General features: G+C 44.0%; 1 protein-coding gene across 2 annotated transcripts in view; it reads left to right on the top strand.

The window, feature by feature from the left end:
• ntrk2a (neurotrophic tyrosine kinase, receptor, type 2a) overlaps window positions 1-24,578 on the top strand; it is a 274,950-nt gene that overhangs the window by 149,951 nt on the left and 100,421 nt on the right. For both annotated transcript variants that reach the window (XM_034170439.1, XM_034170438.1), the window contains exon 14: window positions 17,760-17,948. In XM_034170439.1, the coding sequence (XP_034026330.1) occupies window positions 17,760-17,948 (189 nt within the window). The remainder of the gene's footprint in view (window positions 1-17,759; window positions 17,949-24,578) is intronic.

Raw genomic sequence — 24,578 nt, 5'->3', positions numbered from 1 at the left:
CTGCAAAACAAAAGGGTTCTGCCGCCGGTGGAAACATAAAACAAGCCAAACTTCATCGTTCTGACCCGTACGATACTGTGCAGTACCAACCTGGACCGCTCGGTGGAAATGGGGCTGTCAGGATACGCTGGCTAAATCGTCATGGTGTGTCAGCTGCATAACTTATTCGATGTATCCAGTGTATTCGCCGTATTCTTCATACATCTGCATACGCTGGCAAGGTGTGACAGCATGTGACATTGCTATTTTCTACCTGAAACAGATGTCAAGTTAATGACAAGTGTCTGTGTCCTCTAAATTACAATATCACTTGCACTTGTGTTAAAGAGACAAATGTGTGCTACTCTGATTGATTTATATTACATTTGGAGCACAAGATGCCCATGTCTAATGGATAAAGCTGACCCCTTTGCACCCATTGCCCAGCTTTGTCATTGTGCCCTCAGACATACTGTACCCCTAATTAGTTTGCACCCAATGTTCAAATCATTTTTGCTTCCACCATTGTCACAGGGCCCTAAAATTGTCATTTGCAGTCTGAAAAACCCAAAAAGCAGCAAATTAGTATTGAAATCATATCGCACAGTCCTCAACCTTATTTTAAGGTTTTATTAAAGATTCTGATTGAAACAGGCTCAAATGAATTCTTAGAATGCTTTTCAGATAGAATGGAAAATAATTTCCAATCAATCAGTCTTAAAATGATTGCCAGAAGGTAAAGGTTGAGTCTCATTTGTTTTGTTTTTTTAAACTGAGTTTGGGGATGAACTAGTTAGAATGGCACATGGGGCCAACTATTAGTCAGATTCCTGTTTTACTGCTGGGTGGGCTGCAGGGAGAGCATCAGATGCCAGACTCAGCCCAGACTCAAACCAGTGACCTTCTGCACAGGAGGCCAGGGGTCTAAATACTGATCCATCCTACCCCCAACCAGAAAGAAGCTGTTCATAAAAAGGTTTCAGAATGTGGGAATCATCCTTTAAAATTCTACTGGACTGACAACAGACATTCATAGACAAACTGAAGATTAGTGAGGATTTTTGACCGATAACCTTCATGGCAGTGTGTAGCAGCTGTGATTGTTTTAACTTTACTTTCTTAGAAACACTAACATACAACACCATATTGTTAAGCCATATCGGATAACACTATAAAGAACAGCTTGATAAAATAAAAATGTAATTCTTTATCCATAACTTTCAACTGGAAGATATTATATCTTGTCCATCTCAACCGTTGACATGTGTGTGAATGAAATGCTGAACCTCATATTTGCACTCTGACCCACCAAAAGCTCTCTTAGTGCCCCTTCACACATAGTACGAATGTTGTCGAATTGTGCATGAAGCAGGAATCATATGCAATACGTGTAAAATCGTAGCTGCCTCCAGTGCCTCATACATCTGTTGCTACAACTATTTGCACACATCAGCAGCTGATAGACAGAGTGCGCGCTGTGAGAGCCTATCGAACCCTCTCGCAGCAGGTGTCGTCCAAATTCCAGGTGACACTCACGAACATCTAACACCGCTCGCATGGCATTTAGAAAATGTGTGGCCATTCGCACTATTAGCACAACAGCAGTCAGTAGACGATCACTCTCGAACTGGATGTGAAATTTGTCTAAATGCCCCACGAGTGTGGCTTTGCAAACAGACAGTGACACATTGGTGTGTGTGCTGAATTGACAGGGGGTGTGTCTGCCCACAGGAGCGGTTGTGGAGATCTGTGGTTGGAGAACACGTACCGTGTTTGGACAGACATGAACTATCAACTGTTCATTGTGACACTCATGTGTCTGCTTGCTCTCCTCACATGGACATACATAAAAACATACATCGCTGTTGCAGTGGGCTGCAGCAAGCGCATGCACGGCGTGCACAGCGTGCACATTGACAGGCTGCCCCAGGTGAAATGGACCGTCAGATCATAACACACAGTGGGCGATCTGAATGTCACATCACCCACGTGATGTCTGTTCCACATGATGCAGTGTCTGTCCCACAGCACGCCGTCCACAAGACACGCGTCGGGCCGGACACACATGCAAGGCCAGCTGGACACACCAGACTGTACATCTATGACCATGGGTCATCTACAGAGGAACAGACAGTTCATACTTGTATTGTCCGCTTGATAAGAGGGATTCAATAAAATGTGGTGTTTTATATGGTGTGTGTGTGTGTGTGTTTTAAATACATCCATGTCCTTCTTGATATCAGGCATTTTCCCCACACCTTTTACAGGACAGCAATGGTAGCTCAGTGATAAAGCTTCTGACTGGCAATCAGAGCTTTTGGAAATTGCAGGTTCGAATCCCGTAGGTGGCATGTATTTAATTTTTTTTTTTCCACAGCAGCTGTGCGATGTGGTTACACATGCAGCAGCTGCTTGCACTGTGTTCCTGCATGCATGATACCATCGCAGCAGCACTGTGTGCGCCTGCACGTCAGCTTGATGTTTTCATGGTTTGCTCAAACGAGCTGTTCCACCATGATTTACCCTGAGTTGTAGTTATTCGTACTATGTGTGAAGGGGCCCTTAACAATGCCAACATCTTCAATCGTAAAATCCACTGTAAACAGTTGCTCAGGCTGTAGTTCCTCAGCTGAAGACAACAAATGTTTTAACAGACTGACCTTCAGGCCCTGATGTTCTTAAATCGCATAACAGTCTCTCGACATCTATCGCTCTGGGCGATGTGCAGCAGTAAGTGGCTTCAGATAGTCTGAGGTGTACCAACACAGTATAGAGAGATCAGTACAGTCACTCACAGTCGTTGTTTTAACACAGCGCCCTGCCATAAAATTCCAGATCCAGTCCAGAAACCAAACCCTCAGGCAGCCACACTGGTTTCACAGCACCAACCCGAAGACCAACAGAATGGACAGTCCACATGGACACTGTGTAGGACTGTAATCTTTACAATGTGACATCTTTTGGACCGTGTGACAATTCTGCCATCTTCATCTTTCTTACAGTTACAATAAAAACATCTCCTAGCACCTGCACACTGATTCAATTGTGAGCCTGCCAAATCATCTGAAGAACAAGCATAGCCTAAGATACACATCTTGGACCAGTGAGTCCAAATAAAAAAGTGAAAACAGACTTTCCCCAAGAGCAGGGGAAAGTGATTTTGGTGTGTATGCTTTTGCACCCAGAAAGTGTCAAATCATGCTGTTTGTGTAAATCTTTGGCAGCATAAAACAAATCAGTGAAGGTAACCTTTTCTTTCAGTACTTGGTAAATAGGTTTACATAAAATAGTTCACATAAAATCCTTAGATTGCCTTGCAGCAGTGAGAAGTTGGATGTCTAGAAACGTCCTACTTTTAAACTCTGATAAGACTGAAATGATGGTTCTTGGTCCAGTGAGACATCGGCATCAGTTTGACCAGTTAACACTCAGCCTCGGCTCGTGTGTCATACATCACACTGACAAAGTGAAGAACCTTGGGGTAATTTTTGATCCTTCGTTGTCCTTTGGCCTCCATATTAGAAACATTACTAGGACTGCTTTCTTCCACCTGCGAAATATAGCGAAGATTCGTCCCATCCTGTCGATGGCTGATGCTGAGACCCTGATCCATGCATTTATCTCTTCTAGATTGGACTACTGCAATGTTCTATTTTCTGGTTTACCACAGTCTAGCGTTAGGGGTCTCCAATTGGTTCAGAATGCAGCTGCAGAGGGTGCCAATTTGATGAAATGAACAAAAAAAAAAATCTAAACACCAATCTTCCATAATGCATTGCAGCAGCTCACCCCTGTTGCGTTCAATGCAACTGGTAAAATCTACACCTCATCATGAGCTTCCCCACTGAAGGAAAAAAAGCCACATAAGTTTTGTGTTTACATAAAAATACAACAGTAAGTGTCTTTTCACTTAAAAAAAGTAAAGATTTGCATGTACACGCTGTCTTTAAAGCAGACACACTGCCAGTTGCTGCTGCAGTACATTATGGGAATATGGGATTTGTTTTGTTTTTTTAACTATTGTTACTGTAGGACAGGTTGGTTTAGCAGTGTAGTTAGTGTTATAGATTTGTTGTGTTTTTATAGTTCAAGTAGTGTAGTTAGTTTGGTGAAGAATTATGTTGTGACCATGTGTGAAAAGTTCGATTTGGGTTTGTTTTGGCTTTGAATTTACTCAGAAGCCCCTGCAGTACTTAAACTCAAAACTGGCTTATCAGTAGCCGGCGACAGTGTACCAAGTCACTACTAAAAGTTAGTGGTTAGCGGTTAGCTGTAACGTTCGCTACATTTTTTTGTGGTTTATCGGTTTAGCGTTGTAAAATTCAACTTTTCTGTTAGCGGATTAGCGGTTATCGAAGCTAACTTTTCAGTTAGCTGTGCCCACCACTGACATTGACACATATTTGAAATGCATTTTTGATGTAGTTTAAAGACCACTTTCTCATACGTTCCTGTATTTGTCTTCTGGGGAATTTAAATTTTAGAGTTTGTTCACACAGCAGAAGTTCTGAAAATGTTTAAAATACAAACAATACTTTATTTTACGAAAATCAATTATATTATTCTACTTATGTATTATGGATTTATTTATAATAGATTCTACTGAATTGTTTGAAAGCACATGAACTTGACTAAATGTGGTCTAATAAGCATATGTGCTGATGTTTAAAGCAGGCGATGTATTTTATTGACTCAAACTGTTTTTGTTTTTTTTTCCCACTCGCTCTGTGTCTCTGTAAATCAGACTGAGGAGTGCATGTGCTCACCAGTTTAAACATTGGTTGCATGTCTATTAACAGCATTGGGTCGTGACCCGACCCCACTTATACCTTCACCTTTCTCGTCCATCTCACCATTCTTTCATTTTTTTTTTTTTTTTACCAAGTGTGTCCCTGAGGATCTGTGAGCCGTCTCTCCTTCTCTCTTCCTCTTTGTGTGTCTGTTTCACATGGACACACACAAATGTATCCACAGCCTCCTGCTCCTCTCAGCTTAACAGTATTTATAATGATCTGACCCCGTGACCTCTTCGTGTTAATGATCTTCAGCTTCTTCCAGCACATGCATACTGACAGACAATAGCCTGCACTCTTGCACGCATTGTGCTTTTCCTTTTTTGTCGCTGTAACATAAATGCAGAGGTGTACGTTTTGCAAGTAACTCATCATTAACTGCTGGTAGGGCTTCCCTTGGCAAATTAGTCTGAGGTGAAGAGATGGACAAAACGCCATTCAAAAAAGACCCTTCATGACTGACACAACAATAGTCACCTTGCCTGGATTAGGGAAACCGGGACTCCTCCTGGAGCGAGGACTGGGTTTGGGGGGCTTGCAGGCAAGTGCCTGGTGGCCAGATCTACAGCCATATGAGGCTCAGTCAGGCTCAGCCCAAAGAAACAACATGGCATCACCTCCATGTGGCCTCACCTTCTGCTAAGAAGGGTTTGGTGCACTGTTCTACAGTATGGGCAGTGGTCAGGGGCAAAAGCCCACAAACACTCGGTTGTGATCTGATGTTTGTCTGAATTTGGTGTCAGAATTCACCATTTTGCAGCTGAATGAAACATCTCAATATCTCAGATATTTATCCATTAATAGATTGCTCAGATGACACCACTGTGAGCACAACCAAGTCAAACTATTCCCTTGATATTAATTGAAATTAATGTCCAGTGATTGCTTCTGCAAATGTTTCCTGTCACTGGTGATAGAGGCCAAAATGTTAAAAATTGTCAGTGGAAGGCTGAAAAAAATCTGTAAAAAAAAAAAAAAAAAAAAAAAATCATCAAGCTAGACCTTAAGACCCCCGTCACATATAGGCATCAGAATGGCATCAGAATGGCACATCCGGCCACAGTCAGGAAGTGTTGAGGTGTGGTCTGAAGATGGAAGGACAGCAGTCTCAAGGCAGTCTACATAGTTGGTCCTATTCACTCAGCTGTCCCAAATGTGTTGCACAGTTCAAAACATTCTTGGTCCTGTCGAGATGAGACACGCATTTGGTGGCAGTCTATGTGCAGTTTGGTGCCATCTGAGCTACATATTCTTATGGCACCATAACAGCATCTGAAACAATCTGATCGTAGTTGATTGAGCTCTGAGATGGATCGGTCACGGCAAAGCCTGCCATGTCCTGCTTGTGCCATGTATGTCCACCTCCACTCCAAGGCCAGGGAGGGCAAAGGAAAGGTTGATATGTAATAACATTTATGTGACACACATTCACCATGTGCAGTGGATGTGAACAGCGTGCAATCAAACTGAAAGCACCATCTGCCACTGCTAGTCAATGTGTCACACAGCGCACACCGCCGCAGATCTGAACAGGCTGTTATAGCCATAATAGGCCTTACAGTACAGATATATTTCCATTCCTTCCCATGGGCGACATAAACAATGGGAGATATTGTGCCACTATCTGTGCCAGTATGTGTGACACTACAGGCAGGTGCGCCACTGCTGTCTCATGCGCATTAATGCGTCATTGCACACATCACAGGTTTGGAGCTGAACGGATCTCACTGCTGTAATATACATATTGTTACTTGATCACCACCAGCTCTGTAGGAGGTATGACCTGGAACTGTTTCACCAGGCCATGACAACATTATTAAACATGAATCTCAACTCCGGCAATGGCCCCAGGAGCGTTTCACAGCACAGGGCAGACAGGAGCCACGTACCACAGCCTGTGGTGAAAAACCTTTCACTCGGCTGTGCTGTGTGCTTGAGACAACCACGGCATAAATAAATCCTATGTAACATGCTGCGCACCGATAATCCAACCAGACATTGCAGTGTACAGAGTTCCGCTGTGATGCTTATGCTGAAGTGGGCAAAAAAAAAAGATAAAGAAATTACAGTTTGCTCGAAAGGCTGCATCTAACAAATGTTTTGTGCATGGGGAAGCTTGGCCCACTGCCAGCAAACTTTAGCAGCAAAAGGTATCCAGTGGCTGACAGCGGCACACACATGCACCCCATGCGCATGCGTAGGAGCTCGTTCAGCCGTTATGAACACACACACACAGCTGAGTGATCATTTCTTCATTTCATCACCTGTTCTACGCACTCCTCCTCCTGTGAGGTTAGTGAGCGCTGGAAAAGAGAGGATGAGCGAAGATGTGATTGCATGAGTGAGTGAGTGACCGCATCAGTGCAGGCTTCTGACACATATGGTGTGAGTCCAGTCCATACGTTGGTTGTACTCAATGTTCAGTACCAGCAGGTCCTGTGTTTGCTATCCAGACGTTTGGATATCAGGCAGTCTTCTGTACTTTTTATGACCGTCTGACAGCAGTCTGTGTCGTCTGACTGTTGTCTAGATATGCCTTGGATGTGATTGTGCAGGTGTGGACGAGGCAGTCTGGACGGGAGCCGCCCACAGTCTACACGCTTCTTTTCCTCCCGCCTGCATCTGGATTATGGCCATTTTTGCTGTGTCGGCCTGGTTCCTGTGCATTCTTACTATGTGTGATGGGGGTCTAATCTTGGCGGAGGGCCAAGTCATGCCAGGTTTGACAAAACAAACAAACAAAACCCAATAAATTGGATCAGTACACATAATAGTTCACACAAGATAGAAATGCTTTCGACCCTTGGAGGTGGGGATGAAAAGCAGAAGCAAAGGAAAACTAAAGCAAATAATTCAATTAATCTTTTTAATTTTTTCACAAACTTGTAAAAATCTGTGATGAATTGTAAACAAAGGTGCTGCTTCTCATTCATCTTTCATTACTTTTCATCACTGTGAAGAGTCCTTTTAATAATGACAGCATGTGAGCCTGGTTCTGGAGAATGACTGATGCTGAGCCAAGACCTTACAGCTGAACACACACACACACACACACACACACACACACACACACACACACACACACACACACACACACACACACACAACACACAAACAACACCCTCCCCCTCCACACACACACCCTCCCTCCAAAAGCTAATAATTACACATTCTCTCATCCTCAATCTCATTATTTATCAAGGCCTATTCGGTGCTCTCTCTCTCACACACACACACACACACACACACACACACACACACACACACACACACACACACACACACACACACACACACACACACACACACACACACACACACACAGTTTCTCCCTCTCAGTCAAGTTCTGTGAGCAGCAATGGAGTCAGATATGAGTCTGGGAGGGAGGAAATGAGCAACATCAACCAGTGTTATAATTCAGCAGAACCATCCACAAAGAGAGGGGATACATCTACCAACTTTTCTGCTTGTGGGAAATCAGTCTTGACTACACTATTGTGGAACGGTTGACAGCTTGCACCCTGTGTGTGTGTGTGTGTGTGTGTGTGTGTGTGTGTGTGTGTGTGTGTGTGTGTGTGTGTGTGTGTGTGTGTGTGTGTGTGTGTGTGTGTGTGTGCGCGCGCGTGTGCATGCGGAACTATGACAGATGTTTCCCTCTCTATGATCAGACTCATGCTCCAACTTGGCTTCTCTTTTTCTTCAACTAAGGTCGGATGAAGACCCAGTGGAAGGCTGAGAGTAGATACAATTCAAGCTTGTAGTTAAGCCTCAGTCCCACCGAATAATAAGCCATGAATAATGAGCCACGCATGGGTGTGTCAGCGATTATTCAAAGAATGATCCATGTTTTAAGCTATCGTGTATCCGCTGTGAAGAAGTCTCTATGTGCCTCTCTGTACCTCACATGTGCCACATATCAGCCTCTAGTGAGCCACGACCGACCTGTCATTTGAGCCCCATCCAGCCTCGAATGGCTCGTGTCGCCACACATGAGCCACGTCAAGCCGCATATGATCCACGTAGCACCATGTAACGCGACATTGGTGCACGTTTAGGTATGGTAACTCTTTAAAGCCCTGGTCCCACCAAATACACTCTAAGAAATAAAACGTAACTTTTTCCACATAACATTGTCAGTTAAGTGCAAAACAATATTGTAGTTGAAATTAATTAAATCAAATTAAACATTATTACTTAAATCCCTAAAATTAACATTTGCAAGTATATTGAAAATAATAGTATTAATTACGTTTTAAACCCCTGTGTTTCATTTCTTAGGGTGTAATAAACAGTAAATAATGAGCCACGTAGCATGTTTTTTTGGTAAGTGTCCAGTTATTCAACAATCGTGGGAGACTAGTGGCTCTGAGAGGCTTTTAGAAGCAAAATATTCAGCTAACGAGGCTCATCTCTGAGCGTGGCGCTAATTTGAAGAAGTTCAAAATTTAGCAGCAGCAGCGTGGGGCAGTTTGTGTACGAGGTACTACGAGGACAAACGAGGATTTTAGAGGCATGTTTGTGATGAGTGAGGACGAGGCTGTTTAAACTCCATTATCCGAGCACCTGGCAGCTACGAGGACCGGACAGGCTCACCCTCTTGAGCCCTACAAGTCCACCTGCTTGTGTGCCAGACACTGAACATAATTATTTTGTAGCAGATTAATCATTTTCTGTCAGAGTTTGGCTGTTGAAAACACAAATCCATGCCTAAACGTGCACCAACGTCACATTACACGGCGCTACAGGAATCATATGTGGCTTGACATGGATCATATGTGGCGACACGAGCCACTAGAGGCTGGATGGGGCTCAAATGACAGGTCGGTCGTAGCTCGCTAGAGGTTGATACCTGGCACATGTGAGGTACATAGTAGCGGATACGTGAAAGCTTAAAACGTGGATGATTCTTTGAATAATCGCTGACACACCCATGCGTGGCTCGTTATTCATGGCTTATTATTCAGTGGGACAGAGGGTTATGAGTCTGGCACACGCATTCTTGCACACTTCTAAATGGAAAACATAATGATACACTGCTTTAAAAAAGATTTACATACGTTAACCACACGCACAGGCTTTTTCATTTCAATTTTATTTACATGATAGATAATTTTAGAATAACACATTAGCTGAAAAGAATGTTAACTTTGACTTTAACTTCTAATTAAAGATATAATCAGAAGGGACTGCAGATGTAAATCAGCTTTAGGTTAACTCTGGTACAATGCATCAAATGTAAACATTTATGTTCTTTATTGTACATGGTCCCTTTACAAATAAATGGATTTTAAAAAAAGAATCTTACACTGAAAATATACGTTTTGGATTGTTTTTAATGCTTCTTCATAGTATATATTTTTTTATATCTACCTGGCTGGGGCTGGAAGAAATTTGTGGTTTGGTGTTTTGCTCATAGGTACTTTGACAGAGGAATACTCAGGGTTTGATCCACCAACCTTTTTGGGTTAAAGAGAACCTGCTGTACCACGTTATAGCTACAGTCACCAAACAGTACATCCTGATTACACAAACCTTATCTGAGTTTGAGTTATTTCTATATTTGGTTAAGCAAGTATATTCTAATTTACAGTTTTAGTTGTATGCTTAAATAAGCTCTGCCCCCATGACCCTTAACAGAATAAGTAATTGGAAATGAAAGGATGGATATATTTTTTTCCACAAACGTTTCACATCTGTTTCTTTGGCAGCCATGGCTCCAGTGCTAAAACAGGATGTGCATCAGCCAAAAGGTTTGTAAATGTGTTCCTGTTTACCCAAGTGTCCTTGAGCAAGACACTGTACTCTAAATTGCTGCCAGTCAGACCTCTTTATATGGAACAGAACAGATAATGTCATAAAGGTTTATTCTCTGTCTTTGCACACACATAATTTCAAGGTCATAAAATGTAATATGTATATGTCGTGGACATGAAGGAGTGAAGCTCTTCAGCATCTCACCATGTCATTTAGGTCCTTCAGACTTTTTGGAGTAAATGCTTCTGGGGAGCAGACCCCCCCTAATTATAGCCCTCTTAACCCCCGTCGCTTTAAGGAATTTTTTTTTATTTGCGTCTCACATGACTGGAAAGTCCTCACCATCTCATTTAGGTCCTTCAGACTTTATTTTCAGTAAATGCTTTTGGGGAGCATTATCATGGCTAAAGACCCCCAGCTATAGCCCCCCAAACTATCTTGTCTCATGGGATCCAGAAAGTGTTCAACATTTGACATTTTCTGTTTCACCGTGGACTCGAAATTTGGCACTTCCTGTTTGGGACTCAGTGTACCATGAGCAAGCTTTGTGTTGTATGGCTGGGGGGCCTGGCTGCCTTTTTGTTTCTGTCTTTTGTTTTTCCTTCCAGGTGGCTTGCATTTGGGACTGAGTGGCTGTGTAGCTGAGTTTATCAGGACCTCACCCTGATCACCTGCGGCTCGTCAGGACTCACAGCTGTGGTGCATCTACATGGATTGGAACATGGTGGCATTTAAGACTGGAGTACACAGTGTGTATTTGCCAGAGACTCGACCTTGTGACCAGACGGGTGAGATCGTCGTCTCGAGAGCCATCTCATCATCAGTGGATGCAGAGAACGTCCAGGTTTGATGCACGGTCTGTGAAAGAGGAGGGGGTGAGGTCTCACGCTCGTCAGCACACTTCCTGAGGTACGTTAGATTTTGTGACTAACATTTATACAGTCAGTAAATATGGTATCCCTCACACCTTATTATATTGAGCTGTATGTAGTCGTTTAATCAGCTTCCACTGCTGTGGAGTTTTGTGAACTGGATGTTCCATGCCTGCAGGGTGGGAAGCTGATTAGTAATTAAGCCAGGAAGTGTTTGCTGTTTGTACACCTTTGAGCGTTCTCTCTGTGTGTTGAGTGTGGACTCACATAATGATTCCTTCTTTCACAGACTCGGTTTGTCGCGGCCACCTGGGGGGTGTCGGCGGGGTCCTTGGGTCCGAACCAGTTCTGGCTCCGGACCGTTAGCGCTGCTGGGAGCCACCGCAATCCACCACGCCAGACTGCGCACTTTTATATTTTTCACAGCACTGTTATGTTCATTAAACTCTGTTATCCTTTGTACCGTGCTCTGCTTATTTTATACTGGGTCCTTCAAACGCTGGTCGGTTCTCCGGGCTGCGTCCGACACATAACACTTTGCTCGTATTGTTTTTAAGACCAGTGAACCCAAGACTGTGAGTTTAAAAAAAACCATTGGGTTACAAATCATTTTAAATGGGCCAAACTTAATGAAATAGAATAGAATAGCTTTTATTCGGCAAGTATCCACAGAATACAAGGAATTTGACTTCAGTTTGAGTTGCACTCTCTCTGTACAGCATGTATAAATGTACACTAAACACAGAATAATTCACAGGAATAAAATGTGCAAATGACATGTTTTTATATATATATATATATATATATATATATATATATATATATATATATATATATATATATATATATATATATATGAGGTCTGTTAGAAAAGTATCCGACCTTATTATTTTTTTCAAAAACCATATGGATTTGAATCACGTGTGATTACATCAGACATGCTTGAACCCTCGTGGGCATGCGAGAGTTTTTTCACGCCTGTCGGTTACGTCATTCACCTGTGGGCAGTCTTTGAGTGAGGAGTCGCCCACCCTCTTGTCGATTTTTTTCATTGTTTAGGAATGGCTCAGAGACTGCTGCTTTGTTTGATCAAACTTTTTTCGAAACGGTAAGGCACAACTGAGTGGACACCATTCGATAAATTCAGCTGGTTTTCAGTAAAAATTTTAACGGCTGATGAGAGATTTTGGTCCGGTAGTGTCGCTTTAAGGACGGCCCACGGCGCCTGATGGCGATCTGCGCTTTGAGGCGGCAGTGTCTCGCCGTTTCAAGTTGAAAACTTCCACATTTCAGGCTCTGTTGACCCAGTAAGTCGTCAGAGAACAGAGAACTTTCAGAAGAAGTCGACATGAGGAGTTTATTCAGACATTCCATTGTTAACGGACATTTTGTAATGAAAGAACGTGCGGGCAGAGTTGCATGTCGGGCCGCACCCGACCGCGGGGGGTCGCGACAGGAAAAACACCTCCGTTGGAAACCTTAACGGGCAAGTTGGAACATGCCCAAGCTTTTAAACAATTTCTCAGTTACTCACTTGTTGAAAGCCATCAAAAGCAGCCTGAATTTTACAAATGGTTTTCAACACGGAGGTGTTTTTCCTGTCGCGGCACACACAGATTCGCCGAGTCGTCACGGAAATGAGTCGGCGAATTTGCGCGCACGTCTTTCATTAAAAAATGTGGATGGAAAAAAATGGAATGTCCGCATAAAGTCCTCATGCCGGCCTCTTCTGAATCTTCTCTTTTCTCTCACGACGTCCTGGGTGAATTAAGCCTTAAATTAGGATGTTTTCAGGTCGAAACAGGCCGACAATGGTACCTGGAAGCGCCGCGCGACATCCCGCTCCGTGGGAAGTCCTTACACTGACAGAAACACCCCATAATCTCTCATCAGCCGTTAAACTTTTCACCAAAAACCAGCTAAATTTCTCGAATAGTGTCCACTCGGATATTCCTCACAGGTCCAGAAAAAATGTTGATAAAGCAACGCGCGCCATCTCGAGCAGCGTATGAAACAAAGGAATTCAGCCGAGAGGGCTGAACCACATCTCACTCAAGGCCTGCCCACAGGGAAATGACGTCACCGACACGCGTGAAAAAACTCACGCATGCGCACGAGGGTTCAACCATGATTGGTGTAATCGCACGTCATTCAAATCCATATAGTTAAAAAAAAATAAAAGTGTCGGTTTCTTATCTAATACACCTCGTATATATATTAGGGCTGGGCAACATTAACGCGCTAACGATGCGTTAATTATTGAGGTCATTATCGCCGACAATTTTGTTTCTCCCCTTAACGCTGCGGTTTGTTTTGTTTTGGTTTTTTTAGCCTTTTATGACTGTTGCTCGTTGCCTTTTATTTTGAAAGCGTCAGTCGGGGGCGAGCTTATGCTGCTGCTTCCTGCTGATAGCTGAGTTCACACAGAAAACGACACGAGGATCGAGAAAAGTACAGGCTATGCAATGCACAACAAAACAAAATGCAGAAAGACGCCGAACTTTTGAATGGACATTTTCGGTACAAAGTTCTACAGGATCAGGCCCGGATCCAGACCGGTTTGGATCGGTCAAATTTTTTTTTACGAAACATTCGTCATCGGTAAAAACAAATCTTGAATAATCTCGAATAGCCGAACGTGTCCCCGCGGTGAACACAGCTTTCGGTGGTTTTCATGTCAACCTATAGTCCGTAAATTATATGGATTTTTCCGAGTTTCAGAGTCATACGGATGTCGGATATTCAGGGTTTGGTCTGTAATAAACTATTTCTGCAGCACGGCTCCACTTTGAAACCATGAACGATTGAAGCAATGCTTCGATCCAGTAGCTCGTTGGTTCTTTGATTCACTGCTCTTCAGAAATGGCAAGCCGCTTCTTAACCCCTCGCAAAGCCATTAAAATATCGTCAGTCACTTTTGTGTGGATTAAAGTCACTAACTGGGACTCTTGTCTTGTTGCTGTCAAGAAATGAGAATCGTCCTCCGTTCCATTCACACAGCTCGAAACGCTGCACGGCTGAGACAGAGTGCGGTCAGAATTAATAACTTCAAAATGAATCACCGCTTTAAATAAAATGACACCTCTTTCCAAATGTAATACAGACAAGAAACTACAATCGACTAAAACGTTTTTTTTTCCTCCCAAAATGAAACGTGCTGTATTTTCTTTTCAAATTACATCCTGAAGTGAAGCACAGCAGCTGTAAGAGCTCAGCTCAGATATATGGAAACACATTCATGCCAATGTCTGAAAGGAAATGCTTTTGACAAAAACTACAGATTTTGTTTATTCCTATTTATGTCCAGAGATCAAGGATTCACCATGTAGAGTTCATTATGTACAAAGTTTAAGGATCCAGTGACCAAATTCATATTTATTTACTTTAAGACTCAATAAAATGTTCAATTTCAATTCAATTTAATCGGCTTATAAAGTGCCAAATCACAACAAAATCTAAATATACTAAAACAAATACATCACAATTGTACACATATAAAATTGTGGTATGTGTACAATTGTGACGTATTTGTTTTAGTACATTTAGTCATGGACATGATTATTGTTATTTTGATATGAAACAGGATAACAAATGACCTGCCAGTGGTTTTATATTTGATTTCATTAGTGTGTTTCAGTTGAAATTTACATTTTCAAATTTATGCAATGTTCATTTACATTTTCAAATAAAACTATGCTTTTAAGCAGCTTTTGAATTTATTTTTGGGTTTCACATATACCATGCGATTAATCATGATTAATCACAGAAAGTCATTGAGTTAATGCGATTAAGATTTTTTATGTTTGCCCACCCCTAATATATATATATATATATATATATATATATACGAGGTCTATTAGAAAAGTATCGGACCTTATTATTTTTTTCAAAAACTATATGGATTTGAATCACGTGTGATTACATCAGACAAGCTTGAACCCTCGTGTGCTTGCATGAGTTTTTTCACGCCTGTCGGTTGCGTCATTCACCTGTGGGCAGGCTTTGAGTGAGCACTGTTCCACCCCTCCCGTCGGAATTCCTTTGTCTGACTTCTTCCTGAGAGACTGGCGCTTTGCTTGATCAAAATTTTTTCAGAAACTGTGAGGCACATCCAAGTGGACACCATTCGAGAAATTCAGACGGTTTTCGGTGAAAATTTTGATGGCTGATGAGAGATTAATGAGTGTTACTGTCGCTTTAAGAACAGCCCACGGAGCCGGACGGCGCGCCGCACCCTGAGCCGCCGTCGTCAGCCTGTTTCGAGCTGAAAACTTCCAAATTTAAGCCTCTGTTGACCCAGGACGTCGTGAGAGAGCAGAGAAGTTTCAGAAGAGGTCGGGATCAGCAGTTTATCCGGACATTCCACTGTTAAAGGAGATTTTGTAATGAAAGACGTGCAGACGGATTCGCGCGTCGGCACCCAGCCGCTCATGGCGCAGCGCCACAGCAAAACACCTCCAGCTGGGCATGTTCAAACTTGTCCTGTGAGACTTCCAACGGAGGTGTTTTGCTGTGGCGCCGCGCCATGAGCGGCTGGGTGCCTACGCGCGAATCCGTCCGCACGTCTTTGTGTGTGTTGTAAAAAAAAGAAAAAATAATATGCTCTATTTGTTAAATCGCTCTTCTGGCTATAGTAAGAGTTTTGGATCCAGATAGTACAAGAATTTGCATTACTGTACATTTGATGAAGATGCTAAGATGCTTTATGCTAACAAGGAAAACACAAAAATGCAGATATGGAGAAACGTCTTTGCTGTCTCCATAGTAACACCAGTGACAGTGTTAGAATTTAAAACCATGCAAGTGAAACTGGGCTGAATTTTATTCATGCATGCATTAAACAATATTCCACCTCTGAGGTACAGTAAAGTTGAAGAAAACAAGATAAAGCACCTAGTTTATTCATTTGTGCTTGGAAATAACTGACATTTCTTAATGAACCTTTCTTAAACATCAGCCGATCCCTGATGTATTTATCATATGTACAGTTATGTTCAACACCAACTTGATCATTTTGGTCTTCTGCCAAATACAGGATAATAATGGTTTAGGACACTTTAGTTCACAGATCAATCTAACTGGCTGACAATGAAGAATGTACCAATTGATTACCTTCAGGGTCGACCCGCTCTGTAATGACAATCTAACACTGAATAAGCTGCAAATGTTCTGCCCTTCACAAAAATGTGTGAGGATGCTTTAGTTGTTGAAGATCACACTCTTGTAATATGGTGCATTTAAAATGATGTTAAATTAAGGTTAATGTAAGCATTTAGTGGTGAGGGGTGACATTAAAATTACATGTGTCTGCTTGCACTTTTGAATGTAGGGCGCTAATGTTTGTGTAATGAAAAACCAGATGCTGTTTGCTTTGGCATTCAAACTAAAGACATGAAAAAAGGTCACGGAGGTGTAACAGGCAAATGCAAACATCATGATCTGTTTTCTTTGATTTAATTAGGAGCTAATAAAACCTCCTTTCTATTTCCAAAAAAAACTTTCTGCAAAAAGAGTTGAGCTCAGTTCTGGACTGCTGGCACCGTGCTCCTCTTGCTCGCTCGTTATGTAGCATGGGTTTTTTGTATTACTGCTGTGAAAAACATCTGTTGGAATAAAAGTATATTTTATGACAGTTTGCTTGTTGTTTTTCTAGAATGGTTATTGGATTACTAGCATTTGTCTTTTTAAAGCAGATATTAATTTCATTCAAACTATCTTACAGAGTTGAAATGTACTTTCATCTCTTCTTTTGGCTTCATTAAATCAGACGTACCCTGACTTTAAAAAAAGAACCCAGTAGTCAAACATGAAAACCACTTCTGTTGACAGAAAATTATTCTAAGAGCCTAGCACACTAATGGGACTCTGTAGGCTTAGCCATACAGCTGCACTTCTGTCGAGGCTAAAGTTTAAATTTAATGCACTAATCCAAACAAGATATGTCTCCCTATGAGATACTTTAAGACAAATTCCCTGCAAATTCAAAATTAATCCTGCACATTGAACTAAAATGAGGCGATGTACAGTTTTGTTAGTCATTGGATAAAGGATGAATTGCTTCTGAGTGTGCAAACACTCAGTTTATAAAATGTTAAAGAGTATGACTATTGGCATTCATTGATCTGGATCTGGAATAACATGCTATACCTATTTCCGTGTCTCTCTGGCTCCCACCTATATATTTCATGTCAAGGATAAGATCCTAACCTCTGCTCTTTTTTCAGCCATTGCTCTTCCTAATGAACAAATACCTCTGATCTCATTTTTTCTGTCCTTTCTTTACTTTTGTAAGAACATGCAACAGGAAACGACTCCTAATTTTACCAAATTAACTGAACCCTGTCTGTCTCTGCTCTTGCAGGACCATCTTCAGTGATTAGTAATGATGATGACTCTGCCTCTCCTCTTCACCATGTATCCAATGGCAGCAACACTCCCTCTTCTTCAGAGATGGGCCCTGATGCCGTCATCATTGGGATGACCAAGATCCCAGTGATAGAGAACCCTCAGTACTTCAGAAGCACCAACAGCCTCCTAAAAACTGACACATGTAAGTCATTCTACTTGTCTTTACTGCCACGTCAAGTCTGGGAGTGTGCGCTGGTGCCGCAGGTCAGAGCATCCACCACACCACAGGACTGGCCAGGGTCCTGGATGGCAACCACCCAGGCAGACAACGGGTCCATCACCACCTCTGAAAATTAACTGTCTTTCTGCTGCTACCAGGTGAAAAGTGGGTGTTCCCTTGGCCTTTTCCAGCCACTGGAATCCTCAACACTGAGGCACCTGTGTGCAAGGTCAAGCCCAGCAAAATGTGCCACATGGCCAAAATATCATTGCTGACACTCCTTCACAGTGCATTCATCAATCATGGCTAAGTAATGTTAATTATTTACTGATTAATGAACTGTGATCAATTACACGCCATTGAAATCACAACATGTACTTGCAGTAAGACATATTTACTGCATATTAGAAAAAAAACCTCATAGTTAGTATGACAGCAGATTTCCTGATGTCATTGTAGTTAATTGAGATACAGTTTTTTGATGAGGAAGGACAAGTGGGAGTGTGAAACTCAAACCCTTTTGTGAATTCTGCACATGGGACTTCCATGCACATGCATGCAATCATACAAAAGCATAAATGAATTCACATTTCCTGAAGGACTTATCTGAACCCACTTGAAATTTGACAAAAACGAATGGTGCATGTAAAAAGAGGTTACAGTATGTGGGAAGGATGAATAGATAAAAACATGAAAGCAGAAATAGAACAAAGAGAAACATGAGAGCAATCAGAGTAGGAAGAGGAAAAGCCACAGTCAGACAAACAGACAGAACACACAGGAATATTGACCTGGTCCATCAATGTTACATTATGATTATTGGCAAGTAATAAAAGCTTCTCCAGGCTATGGCCTTGTGTTGCAGTAAATTACAAGATGGTGTGCATGTGGTGCGTGCACACTATTGGTCTCCTTGTTGAGGATGAGGCGGAGAATGTATAATAATGAAGAACTGGGAGTTGACCTCTTCAGTCCAGCAATATAACTTAAAGATAGAGTGCGATTTACAGCCTAAAGACAGGGATGATTGGCTGAGAATCAATGAAACTCAATAATGCACTGCTGTGTGTGTGTGTGTGTGTGTGTGTGTGTGTGTGTGTGTGTGTGTGTGTGTGTGTGTGTGTGTGTGTGTGTGTGTGTGTGTGTGTGTGTGTGTGTGTGTGTGTGTGTGTGTGTGTGTGTGTGTGTGTGCCTCCTGCATCTGTCTTTTTTATATATTACAGTCATTATAATCAACAGTCTGTGTGCTTCTTTGACACAGGCAGGCACCATAAATGCAACCACAATTCCAATGAAGTTGGGACGTTGTGTAAAATTTAAATAAAAACAGAATACAACTAGAAGCACTCAGAGAGTGCAAACCTCCGCCAAGGCCATGGGGTCACTGACGCCATAACATCTGCACGCCGTGGAATCACTGAACCTAAAAAAGTCTGACAATGATGTTTGCTCAGTAGTAAAACAAAGTTTCATCTGCTGTGACTGAAATGATGGTCCCACACACTCCCACACATGGTGTCTAACCAGATCGTTACTCTGGATGGCATTTCCCTGATCTCTAGTAATACTGTGAGAAATCTTGGAGTTATTTTTGATCAGGATATGTCATTCAAAGCGCATATTAAACAAATATGTAGGACTGCCTTTTTGCATTTACGCAATATCTCTAAAATCAGAAAGGTCTTGTCTCAGAGTGATGCTGAAAAACTAATTCATGCATTTATTTCCTCTAGGCTGGACTATTGTAATTCATTATTATCAGGTTGTCCTAAAGGTTCCCTAAAAAGCCTTCAGTTGGTTCAGAATGCTGCAGCTAGAGTACTGACGGGGACTAGAAGGAGAGAGCATATCTCACCCATATTGGCCTCTCTTCATTGGCTTCCTGTTAATTCTAGAATAGAATTTAAAATTCTTCTTCTTACTTATAAGGTTTTGAATAATCAGGTCCCATCTTATCTTAGGGACCTCGTAGTACCATATTACCCCATTAGAGCGCTTCGCTCTCAGACTGCAGGCTTACTTGTAGTTCCTAGGGTTTGTAAGAGTAGAATGGGAGGCAGAGCCTTCAGCTTTCAGGCTCCTCTCCTGTGGAACCAGCTCCCAATTCAGATCAGGGAGACAGACACCCTCTCTACTTTTAAGATTAGGCTTAAAACTTTCCTTTTCGCTAAGGCTTATAGTTAGGGCTGGATCGGGTGACCCTGGACCATCCCTTGGTTATGTTGCTTTAGACGTAGACTGTGGGGGGGTTCCCATGATGCACTGTTTCTTTCTCTTTTTGCTCCGTATGCATCACTCTGCATTTAATCATTAGTGATCGATCTCTGCCCCCCTTCTCGGCATGTCTTTTTCCTGGTTCTTTCCCTCAGCCCCAACCAGTCTCAGCAGAAGACTGCCCCTCCCTGAGCCTGGTTCTGCTGGAGGTTTCTTCCTGTTAAAAGGGAGTTTTTCCTTCCCACTGTGGCCAAGTGCTTGCTCATAGGGGGTCGTTTTGACCGTTGGGGTTTTTCATGGTTATTGTATGGCCTTGCCTTGCAATATGGAGCGCCTTGGGGCAACTGTTTGTTGTGATTTGGCGCTATATAAGAAAAAAGTTGATTGATTGATTGATTGACTGGATAGCATGTATCCTTAGCGCTTGGCATCACAGTTTATTGCAACTTGCACCTTTCCCAGAAGCTACTGTCATCTGAGCACTGATATTGATATTGCATGTGCTTATAGACAAAAACAAATGAGACAAAATTCAATTTATTATTCAACTAAACTGCAAATATATGAATTTTTTAACATTTATGAAACACTTCTCTAAACAAGGCCATAGGGTCACTGACCCTAAAGAGATTCCCTCCTTGGCACAGTGATCTATTTGTCTTTTTGTCTCTTTCTCTAAAATTGTATATAATAATCATTAGATTATTAATATATAAACAAAAATAAATTTAAGAAATACAATTTGAAAACAAATGCACCCAAACGTGATGACAGCTGCAACTGCTTAATGCTAACTTAACATTGAAAATGCCATAGACATGCTAATGTTAGCATCGGGATCCGGCTTGTGATCCGGCTCGCCACTAAAATTTAATCACTTGTTCCTCTTGTCATTTCCAACCAATCCACAAAATTTCATCAAAATCCATTCAAAACTTTTTGAGTTATCCTGCTGACAAACAAACAAACAAACGCAACCGAAAACATAACCTCTTTGGCGGAGGTAATGATTTGCAAATCCTCTTCAACCTATATTCAACTGAATACACCACAAAGACAAGATATTTCATGTTCAAACTGATAAACTTTATTGTTTTTGTGCAAATATTTGCTCATTTTTAAATGTTTCAAAAGAGCTGGGACAGTGGTATGTTTACCACTGTGTTACATCACTTTTCCTTCTAACGACACTCAATAAGCGTTTGGGAACTGAGGACACTAATTGTTGAAGCTTTGTAGGTGGAATTCTTTCCCATTCTTGCTTGATGTGTTGGGAAAGTGTAGTGACACGGACCCACAACAGGGGGCGTAAATGAACGGACAATGGAAGGAGTCAAATTATAACACTTTACTGTTGTGAATGACACAACCAAACACAGCAGATTACAGAATGTGCAAAAGTCAATCAATAAGGTGTCGTGTGGGCAGGCTCGAAGATAGGAGACGCCCGTCTGGAAACGAACCGGAACCACACGATTTCCACTGCCACCGAACCCGAGGAATACTGGAGCCGCCAAGTCCCGAAGTCCCCAGGTGGCCACTGTCACAGCGTGTCGGATCTGGTACTGCTGGCAGAAAGCAAAGACAGTTAAGGGTGGGTGTGTGAACACCCAGTAACAATCCTGGTGGGAATTCCACCTCCACCTCTCACTCAATACGTTGCAGCGATCCCTCAGAGGAAAAAGAGTGCCGTCTACTCCTGCAAACACTCACAATAAACTGTTTACAAAATACCACAAAAAGGCTGAGGATATTACCTCTAGTAGAAGATGATATCTCGGCAGTGTGGTGGAGGTGTCTTCCTGCTTTTATTCCAGATGTGGATTGGATGATTAGTGACAGCTGTCACGGATGATGGGTGACAGCTGTCACCACGGCTTGTTCCTGAGGCGGCAGCGCCCTCTCGTGCCTGAAGCCCGCACTTCAGGCAGGGCGCCCTCTGGTGGTGGGCCAGCAGTACCTCCTCTTCTGGCGGCCCACACAACAGGACCCCCCCCTCAACGGGCGCCTCCTGGCGCCCGACCAGGCTTGTTCGGGTGGCGACGATAGAAATCGGCCAGGAGGGCCGGGTCCAGGATGAAGCTCCTCTTCACCCAGGAGCGTTCTTCGGGTCCATACCCCTCCCAGTTCACCAAATACTGAAAGCCCCAGCCCATTCGACGGACGTCCAAGAGCCGGCGAACTGTCCAAGCCGGCTCCCCGTCGATAATACGGGCAGGAGGCGGCGCCGGACCGGGTGCACAGAGGGGTGAGGTGTGATGCGGCTTGATTCTGGAGACATGGAAAACCGGATGGATCCGCAGTGAGGCCGGGAGTTGGAGCCTCACTGCGGTAGGACTGAGAACCTTGAGGATGGAAAAGGGTCCAATGAAGCGGCCTTTCAGTTTAGGAGACTCGACCTGTAGTGGAATGTCCTTGGTGGAAAGCCATACCTCCTGCCCGGGCTGGTATGCGGGGGCCGGGGACCGTCGACGGCCTGCATGGGCTTTAGCCCTCGTCCGGGCCCTCAACAAGGCCGAACGGGTGGTGTGCCACACCCGACGGCATCTCCGCAGGTGGGCCTGGACCGAGGGCACACTGACCTCTCCCTCCACCAAAGGAAACAAAGGGGGTTGGTACCCCAGACACACCTCGAACGGGGAGAGGCCGGTGGCAGAGGACACTTGGCTGTTATGAGCGTACTCGATCCAGGCCAGATGTTCACTCCAAGCCGTCGGGTGTGCGGAGGTCGTGCACCTAAGGGCCTGCTCCAACTCCTGGTTGGCCCGTTCGACCTGTCCGTTAGTCTGTGGATGATACCCAGACGAGAGGCTTACGGTGGCCCCCAGTTCCCGGCAGAAACTTCTCCACACCTGCGAGGAGAACTGGGGACCGCGATCCGAAACGATGTCTGTTGGTATCCCATGCAGCCGGACGACATGGTGGACCAGGAGATCCGCCATCTCCTGGGCCGACGGGAGCTTCGGGAGGGCCACGAAGTGGGCCGCCTTGGAGAATCGGTCCACTATCGTGAGAATGGTGGTGTGTCCCCGGGACGGCGGGAGGCCCGTGACAAAATACAGACCGATGTGGGACCAGGGGCAATGAGGCACAGGAAGTGGCTGTAGGAGTCCCTGTGCCTTCTGGTGGTCCGCCTTGCCCCTGGCGCAGGTGGTGCAGGCCTGGATGTAAGCCCGGACATCAGTCTCCAGGGACGCCCACCAGAAGCGCTGCCGGACCACTGCCACGGTCGTACGCACCCCTGGGTGGCAGGAGAGCTTGGACCCGTGACAGAAGTCCAGAACGGCAGCTCTGGCCTCTGGTGGGATGTACAATCTGTCTTTCGGTCCTGTTCCGGGATCCAGGCTCCGTGCCAGGGCCTCCCGGATGGTCTTCTTCACGTCCCAGGTTAGGGTAGCCACGATAGTGGACTCCGGTAGAATGGGTTCCGGTGGATCCGACAGCTCGGTCTTGACTTCCCGTTCATGCACCCGGGACAGGGCATCCGATCATTGGTTCTTGGTCCCGGGGCGGTAGGTGATTCGGAAGTCAAAACGGCCAAAAAACAGTGACCAGCGGGCTTGCCTGGGGTTCAGTCGCTTGGCGGTCCTGATATACTCCAGGTTCCGGTGGTCCGTGAAAACCGTGAAAGGCACTGACGCTCCCTGCAGCAGGTGTCTCCACTCCTCAAGAGCCTCTTTCACCGCAAGGAGCTCTCGATTGCCCACGTCATAGTTCCGCTCTGCTTGGGTCAACCTGCGGGAAAAATAGGCACACGGGTGAAGAACCTTATCGGTCTCTCCGCTCTGGGATAGCACGGCTCCTATCCCTGAGTCAGAGGCGTCCACTTCAATCACAAACTGGCGACTAGGATCGGGCTGCACCAAGACCGGTGCAGTCGAGAACCGGCGTTTCAACTCCCTAAACGCGGCTTCGCACCGATCCGACCAGGTGAAGGGAACTTTTGGCGAGGTCAGGGCCGTCAGGGGGCTAACTACCTGACTATACCCCTTAATAAACCTCCTGTAAAAATTTGCAAAGCCGAGGAACTGTTGCAGCTTCCTACGGCTCGTAGGTTGGGGCTAGTCTCTCACCGCTGCGACCTTGGCCGGATCCGGGGCGACGGAGTTGGAGGAGTTGAAAAACCCCAGGAAGGACAAAGAAGTGCGGTGAAACTCACACTTCTCGCCCTTCACAAACAGCCGGTTCTCCAACAACTGCTGCAGGACCTGACGTACATGCCGTACATGGGTCTCAGGGTCCGGAGAAAAGATGAGTATATCATCCAGGTATACGAAGACGAATCGGTGCAGGAAGTCCCGCAAGACGTCATTAACCAAAGCTTGGAACGTCGCGGGGGCGTTAGTGAGGCCGAACGGCATGACCAGGTACTCAAAATGACCTAACGGGGTGTTGAAT

The sequence above is a fragment of the Thalassophryne amazonica genome, chromosome 5 (genome assembly GCF_902500255.1).
Source record: "Thalassophryne amazonica chromosome 5, fThaAma1.1, whole genome shotgun sequence".
Classification (NCBI taxonomy): Eukaryota; Metazoa; Chordata; class Actinopteri; order Batrachoidiformes; family Batrachoididae; genus Thalassophryne; species Thalassophryne amazonica.
The sequence above is the reverse complement of the archived record's forward strand: the minus strand, read 5'-3'. Positions and strand labels throughout refer to the sequence as shown.